Source organism: Salmo salar, chromosome 22 (genome assembly GCF_965601325.2).
Source record: "Salmo salar chromosome 22, fSalSal1, whole genome shotgun sequence".
NCBI lineage: Eukaryota > Metazoa > Chordata > Actinopteri > Salmoniformes > Salmonidae > Salmo > Salmo salar.
In genome coordinates, this window is record NC_138312.1 from 31,726,962 (window position 1) to 31,735,709 (window position 8,748).

The 8,748-nt window shown below is 44.8% G+C and overlaps 1 protein-coding gene across 1 annotated transcript; it reads right to left on the reverse strand.

Moving 5' to 3' along the window:
* Positions 1-1,587: 1,587 nt before the first annotated feature.
* On the reverse strand, positions 1,588-7,547 carry ip6k2 (inositol hexaphosphate kinase 2; the record flags this gene model as incomplete). The annotated part of the gene is given in 5 exon segments (NM_001140432.1): positions 1,588-3,094; positions 3,097-3,484; positions 6,519-6,520; positions 6,523-6,532; positions 6,983-7,547. Coding segments are annotated over 5 exon segments (990 nt in total), but the record flags the coding sequence as incomplete, so codon positions are not given.
* Positions 7,548-8,748: the final 1,201 nt, after the last annotated feature.

Sequence of the window (8,748 nt, forward strand, 5' to 3'; positions counted from 1 at the left end):
AATCTGAACCAGGTTGTAGGCACTGGTCAATGTTTGAAGCTTTTTCATGAGTGGACAGCTTGATGAAAGCCAGTCAATTTTTAAATCCCCCAGAAAATATACCTCCCTGTTGATAGCACATACATTATCAAGCATTTCACACATTATCCAGATAGTGACTTTTAGCACTTGGTGGCCTATAGCAGCTTCCCACCAGAATGGGCTTTAGACGAGGCAGATGAACCTGTAGCTATATTACTTCAACAGTATTTAACATGAGATTCTCTCTAATCTTTACAGGAATGTGGTTCTGAATATAAACAGCAACAACTCCACCACTGGCATATCTGTATTTTCTGTAAATGTTATAACCTTTTATTGCTACCACAGTATCATCAAAGTTATTGTCTGAGTGATTTTCAGAGATAGTCAGAATATGAACATCATCTGTAACTAGCAAGTTATTAATTTCATGAACCTTGTTTCTTAAGCTACATATGTTAACATGGACTATTTTGAGCACTTTTCTGGGATGCTTGCTTGTTTTCATTTCTTTACTGGGAAGCTTAGCAGAAGTATATATTCTCATGTTATTTATGTTAGTGCAGGGTGAGCATAATGCTAAAGCATTGATAAGTCATTGTCTCAACGCAGGCTTATAATGGCAATGGTCTGTTTGCATATAGGCCTACTGCAGCTTTGATTGGTTATGCCGGTCTCTGCAGCGTATGGCTGAGTCGTGTTGCATTGAAAGTGGCGAGTATTACGTTGATTCGATCACAAATGCCACAGTAAAGGGAAACGTTGATAATGTTAACAGGGAAAACTGTAGAAAGTTGAGTGAAGTTCAATCTTGTGCTTCTTTCTGTGGGCTGATATTTCCTCTGCGCTTGCCAGGTAGTCCCATGGAGCTGCGTGGCAGTCTCAGGGCTACTGTGCACCGTTGAGGGAACATTGGTTGTGAGTAGATGCGCTTGCTCAGAGATCAAAGCAAGAGCTTCATGTTGCCACTTATGCACATTTTGTTCATATCCTTTGCTAGTTGGTGAGATTAGCCCAGATATAGATCATTTGTAGTCAGCAATCGGGGAGTGATTGCTTCCTACAAGAGCACAAAACATTTGTATTTCTAGCCATCATTGAAAAGCAAGTCAGGTAAAGATTTTTTTTGTCAAAGTGGCAGTGTTGTATTTTGAGACAGTTTACTCAAGCCTACGTAGCCAATATGCAGAGGGTATCATAATTTGTCTGATTCTCTGTAATAATGGAAAGAGAATAATAATGCATTTTATTTAGTGAAGTGGTTTCTTTAATCAAACACAAAAATATTTTTAGTCACTAGAAGTGGATAAACAGGTTAATGTCAAGCTCAAATAGCCACAGTAGCCTACTTGGCCACTGTTAAAACTGTAACTTAAGGTGGGTACAGCCTCAGTGTTCACAGTAAACACATCCTGGAAGTTGCACAGAATTTTCACAATGTTCAAGTTTGCGCTCAGCAGACCTGAAAATTAGAGGGAACATTGCCACTGACCCCCCTTATTTCCCACCACCCTGTGCCCCCACCCATCCATTTCCTAGAAGTACTATGGACTCAATGACAGAAAATTGCTTTTACCACAAGAAATGTCTTTATTTTTCTTCCAACATACTAGTGACACACAGGTCTTGCAAAAAACAATACTCACTAGTCATTATCAGAACAGTAATATGGAATGTTGTCATCATTGCTCCATTTTGTTTACATTTTTCTTTGTTTATTTTGAAGAAATATGACAAATAAATAAAGTCTATAGTCTTTGTATTTATTGTCCTTATCAATATATTATTGTGTTCAGTCACCATTTCCGGAATGAAGAGGAGCAAATCAGACAAAAACAAAGAAAATGACAAAGTAATGTTATTCCCTTATAAACCCACTTTAAATGTCTTTGATTTAGGGACTAAACAGTACGGGGGGGGGGGGGGGTGGTATTGTTGACAAAAGGTAGAAATCCATTCTTCACCCAAATCTTATTCTCCTTCCATGCATCGTTATTTTTGTAAATCCAGACGGCCAAAAGTATAACAAAAGTCTGTTTTCTGCAGACCCCAGCAACAACACCAGAAGAAATACAAAAATCGGCCATAGGAGAGAGTGAGGAGTTGCCAGCTGACCGAGTGACCGGCCTAGCCCTGTTCAGTCTGTACAGAAGCAACCTCCACTCGTGTGTGCTGTGCTGTTGGGGGAACAGCAGTCCAAACGCCATCCACAAACACTTCACATCACCATACAGTTTAAAAGCATAAAGTACAACCTCCAGAACTACACTTCAGCTTTTGGTCCCCCTCTCTAAAGAAAACAGTCTAACAGAGGAGCAGAGGAAAGGAGGACAGGAGGAAAGGAGGACAGGATGCTACATGAGTCCCTGAGCCTGTTAATATACCAGAGTCTCAGACACAATCACTCCCACTACATAGAAAATAAAGAAAGGAAGAAAGTGAGGAAGAACAGTCACAGAGACAAGTTGCAAACGAGTGCACAAGCAGTCCTGTCCCGTGTTGGTTTGGGGGGTGCGGGACCGACCCCAGCACCAACCCAGAAGCTCCCTGTTTCTCCACTACAGTAGGTGGGGGGGTCAGACCCCCGGCTGTGTGGTGGCCATTAGGACCAGGCCAGTGGCGGAGGAGGGCAGACCAGGGCTACAGCTCAGTGCTGTTATTCCCAGGTTGGATTAGAGTTTTCCAGAGTGGAGGCTCAGCCTTTAGTCGGCGCTGTGCTCCTCCAGCTGGGAGATGATAGTGATGAGGTTCTGCAGGCCGAAGATGTAGCCGCTGTCCTGACCCTCATGCACCACACTGTCCTCCCCGTAATGGCGGCACGTCGTGTGGGCAAAATCTATCATCCTCACATCCACCGCCGGGCTGCTGGCCTCCCCTCCTCCACCGCGGGATGAGCGACCAGCGCTTCCCTTACTGCTGCCGTTACTGCTCCCACCAGCACTGCTGCCAGCTGGCGATCCACGGGGGAACCCAAATGCACCTTCTTTCTCTTCCTCCTCTTCCTCATCTGAGGGCTCGTCATCGTCACCCTCCTCTCCTCCGCGGTGGCGGGGTCGGGTGGGGGCGCAGGTGCGGGGGGCTCCCCATCATAGATGATGAGGAGGGAGGAGGAGTAGAAGCGGTAAGACTCGCAGGACTCCAGGGTTTCCTGCATCTCCCTGAGCTTCCACAGCACCGGGGAGAGCAGCTCATGCCGCAGACGCTGTCCATCGTGGAAGAACTGGAACAGGGCCTCCTTGAAGCCCGGCAGGCTCAGCTTACGCCCATGGTACTTGTTCATGAACATCAGCTGGCCTGAGTCTGACTGGTACACCTGCATGCCACAAAGGCGGACACCGATGGAGGCGGAGGTGCTCTGTTGACATTTGCGAATCTGATTGGCCTTCTTCTCCTCTGATGCGTCGTCACCATGCTGCCGCGTGCCCATCTTCAGGTCCAGCACGCACGGCACCGCGTGAACCCAAGAAGCAAAGAGATACACAAACATCACAGGAGGCTGGAATGTATTACACTCAGTCCAAACTTTATTAACTAGCAAACCCACCAACAACCACAAATCAATTGATACGCATACAGTGCTACTACATTTCAAGGCAACCCAATAGAAATCACAGCAAAGATACACTGTATAAACTCAAATACAACCATGACAATACACCAGAAATGAAGACATTCACCCAACAGTGTGATATTCTATTATTTGATAGAGATCCAAAAGTTCCATCAAGTAAGGCACTTTGCGTTACCTGCCTCTCGGACGAGTCCTTTCAGGTCTGACTTGCCTTTTTATATAGTGTCAATTGAAGGCAATAATCCAAACACACTAACAAATGAAAAACAGAGTGGTGGTGGGGGGTGGGGGGTTAACAGAGTGGTGTGGAGGAGGGTGGGTGTCTCCGGAACACATTCATAGAAAACTGTATACACACTTTCTTAGTCCTGGTATAATTTGGGTTAGTTAGGGTTCCCCAAACATGAACGCACTCCCTACCTCTATCCCAGTTTCCCAAACTCGGTCCTGGAGCCACCCATGAGTGCATGTGTTGGTTTTTGCCCTAGCATTACACAGCTGATTAAAATAATCAAAGCTTGATGATGAACTGGCTATTTGAATCAGCTGTGCAGTGCTAGGGCAAAAACCAAAAAGTGTACCGGGGGGGGGATTGGCACAAGACAGAATTTGGGAAACCCTGCTCTACCCAATAAACCCCCACGTGTACTGCAGCTCTCACCGCTGACTGGTGGTTTCAAGACAGGAAGAGTAAAAGATCACAACTGCAGGAGCTGACATCAACCAGAGAGAGGGAGGGATGGAAGGATTGGAAGATGGAGCAAGATGGGGAGAGGGAGTGAGATGAATATACATCGTCCAATTGGATATAAACATGAAAATATGACAGCACAAAACAAGAAAATCCCAGCCTTTCCGTAATATTTACACAACAAAACATCCTTGGTTGACACTGGAGAAAAGGTTCTCTGAAACATAAAGACAGATCCTTCATTAGGGCCTATGTGTATGAGATGACACTAGGGGGGTTGGCTAGTGACATGAAGGACAATGGAACCCAGCGCTTATCCCTCCTCTGCAGCGCCTGCCCTGAGTGATGTCATGCATAGTGATGTCACTACCCTGCAACAGTTAACCCTCTACTGCCCAGGCCTGTTCCAACTGTCAGAGCTGTACTGTCATCGGGCATGTGAGGATGAGTATGTGAGTACCTGTGACTAATGTACTTTGTGAGTATGTGAAAGTGACTGTATATGGGCGGCCTAAATGAGTTTGTAAGAGCGTGAGAATGGGTGTGTGTGTGTGTGTGTGTAAGAGTGTTTTGAGCAGAAGTGAACATGTGTGTTTGATGTGGAATATTTCTCAGTGTCAACAGATGTCTGCGCTCTTCTATCTACATCTTCCTCTCCAAATCCCACTGGTCTTTTTATAGTGCCACGATACATTGCTGCAGAGTCAGATACCATACTAGCGCCTCAACTCTGTCACATAACCGGAGTAGGAGTGACGCCATAGAAAGTGTGTGTGTGTGTGGTAAGTGTTTATGCCTCTCTGTGCGTGCAAGTGTCAGGAGGCAACGAGTGCAGCTTCATGGTAAATTAAAAACTAAACAGAATGTGATATTCCACCCAAGGTGTGTGTGTGTGTGTGTGTGTGTGTGTGTGTGTGTGTATTTATTTTCCATGACAGTCATCTCTTCCACTTTGTCTAATGCAAAATGCCCTGTCCTTTGATAAAGGGGTCACACCTAGCCGCCAGGTTATAAAGAGCCTGCCATACCCCTCTCCAGTCTCCACCATTACGTTACCTGACACTGCAGAGTAGTGATGTGCATTCCGAGTCTTTTCAGTGAGCCGTCTCATTTGGCTCCGTTCACGTAAAAGAGACGTCTCATTTGATTCTGACGGCACCTAGTTCAAAACACTTCAAAATTGAACTTCAACCACTGAAAAAAATGCTAATCTCCAATTTAAAGCCCAAAAGGTAGGCTACAATTTTTGTGGACCAGTGGACCAGATTGATGCTCTTTCCCCATTATGTATTGTTTCTGCAGTGACGATTCACCCTCTTTAGAGAATTATTTTGTAAGTTAACTGCAGAAAAACTCGTTTTGAAGTCAAAAGGGCAGTAGTAGTAGGCTCCTGAGTGGCGCAGTGGTCTAAGGCACTGCATCTCAGTGCTAGAGGCATCACTACAGGCCCTGGTTCGATTCCAGGCTGTATCACAACCGGCCGTGATTGTGCACAGCCCTATGGGACTCCCAATCGGCCCAGCGTCGTCCGGGGTTAGGATCTGGCTGGGGTAGGCCGTCATTGTAAATAAGAATTTTTCCTAACTGACTTGCCTAGTTAAATAAAGGTTAAATTATTCTTTTTTATGCAAATCAGGGAGACAAATGAACAGCTCTTTCACTGATGCGATTCGGGTTCACCAAAAAGATCATTTCAAAAATAGCCGTTCGCAGAATGACCTCTCACTACTGCATAGCCCTGACGCATCATGGAGTCACATACTGTCTGTCCCCCACCCTCACTTAAGCGCCAACATAAAACAAATCCCTTTGTGCCGTGGTACTGCCATCTTCAGTGACCTGCTGTAATCCTAAATGCAGCCAATAATACAAAACACACCAGCCAACCATATCAGTAGAGGACCAGGGAGAATAAATTTGAGAGATGGAGGTAGAGATGGAGGTAGAGAAACAGACAGAAGAAGGCAGCCTGGTCTCATAGACTAAACGTAACATAGTAAATGTAAATCCGGGACACTCAAATTAGTATGACGTTACATTTGGTCTGGTTGCATAAGACAGATGGTTATTTAAGGCAAAATTAACCCAATGGTTTCAGAGGTTAAATCTCATCAACTTTAGCATTTGAGCTAATTAGCAACTGTTCAACTACTTAATACTTTTTAGCTACTTTGCAACTACTTAGCATATTAGCTAATCCTTCGCCAACACTTTTAGCTAACCCTTCCCCTAACCCTTTAATCTAACTCCTAAACTTAACCTCCATACTAGCTAATGTTAGCCAGCTAGCTAACATTAGCCATCTGGCCAGAATTTGTAACATATCAAACGTTTCCAAATTCTCAACATATAGTATGTCTTACAAATTCGTAGCATGTAATACATTTAGAAAATCCGTAACATATTGTATGTTTTGATAATTCGTAACATTATAGTACATTTTACAAATTCGTAACACATCATAGGAAATGGGTGATGGACATCCACAAATTAATACACGAAACGTAACACATCATACTAATGGAGTATCTCAGATTTCGTACAGAATAATACAAAATGATCTGATACCAGGTTGAAGGAGGAATATGGGGAGATTAATACTGGGCAGTAGCAATAGCGCACAAATACACAGCATAATGGATGTTATTCCAATGACAGTGTTAGATTGTGGGTTTAGGGTGGGGTAAGGGAATAAACTTACCTCTGTACTGGGGGGTGAACTTCCTCATCTCGGGGGGCAGGCTCTTGTAGAACTGATGTTCTCGGGGGATGAGGGGCTTGCAGATGGTCTGGTCGCCGAAACGTAGCACGCAGGAGTGGCCCCCCACCTGGTGCACAAAAGGCTCAAGCATCACCCCTTTCCCGGGATAGGGGGGTGTCCCGTCTGCCTGCATGAGGGCTTCTAGAGCAGGACTCATCCTCACTCCGCATCGGACAGCTAAACTGGAGGGGCCCACGATGAGGCTGCCCGGGCTCCCTATGCTCTGGCTGTACCGCTCTGTTTCACTGGGGGGCGCTAGTGGACGCCTGCTAGGACAGCAGAGACCACAGTGGGGAAAACAAAGGGCATAGCAGGAAGGAGAAGAAAAGAGAAAAATCCTTTAGTTCCCTGTTCTTTCCTGGTCCAAAAGCAGAGTAGTATAGTCCAGGCTTGGATTAAGGTAATCTCCCTGAGTACACAGTGCTACTAAATTGTTGTTTTAGACAGCTCCGGGGCTGTAGGTTGTGTGTGAGAGCAAGCGTGGGTTGTTCCTGACTGTCTGTCGATGATACTGAACTGACGTCTGTACTGAACTCAGAGCAAGAAAAGGATCAAAACATTTTCCTCAGCGCCTCCTCCTACCCCGCTTCAGCCTATCAGAGTCCAGCAGCTGTTGTTGGGCGGGAACTAAGCACTGAGGAAGGAACAGGAACAAGCAAACAAAGAGGAACGAGAGACAAGCGAAAGTGGGGGAGGGGAGAAAAGCAAGCATAGAGAACAGACAGAGACAAAACATATCTACAGTATCTACAGTAGCACAGGAAGTTGGTGGCACCTTAATTGCAGAGAACAGGCACGTGTTAATGACTGGAGCAGAATTAGTTGAATGGCATCAAATACATGGTTTCCAGGTGTTTGATGCCATTACATTTGCTCTGTTCCGGTCATTATTATGAGCCTTTTGCCCATCAGCAGCTTCCTGTGATATTTAGAGGGGGAGGAATACATTTGTTGATATCTGTTGAATTAGTAACTGCTTCTGCAAAATTCTACTTTGCATTCTGATGCCAATGCAGAAGATCATTTGAATCTGGGGGATAGAGGAACACAGAGGGAAAGTCAAAACATTTTCCCTTTCTATTAGCCTGTTTGGCTTGTTATTCTTATCAGCTGATACAGAGCAGGGAGAAGGAAAAATAAACTGAGATGATCGGAGATATGAACTGATGGTGAGGAGAAGGGCTCTGCGTTGTCTTGGCCTAAATTGGCTTGTAGGAGCGCTAGTCTGAATATAAAACAAAAAGAATGGTTCCCCCTCTCACCAAAAACCATTACATACCAGTGGTGTAGTTTTAACTGAGTTATTTTTTATGGCAATTTCCTCAAAGTTTGTACTGACAGATGTAGCCGATTGAGTAGCCTATCATTATATAATATGCATAAAATGCATCCCCCAAATTCTCTAAAACGACGTTGGAGCCAGCTTATGGTAGAGAAATTAACATTCAATTCTCTGGAAACAGCTCTGTTGGACATTCCTGCAGTCAGCATGCCAATTGCACGCTCCCTAAAAACTTGAGACCTCTGTGGCATTGTGTTGTGTGACAAAACTGCACATTTTAGAGTGGCCTTTTATTGTCCCCCGCACAAGGTGCACCTGTGTAATGATCATGCTGTTTAATCAGCTTCTTGATATGCCACACCTGTCAGGTGGATGGATTATCTTGGCAAAGAAGAAATGCTCACTAACAGGGATGTAAACAA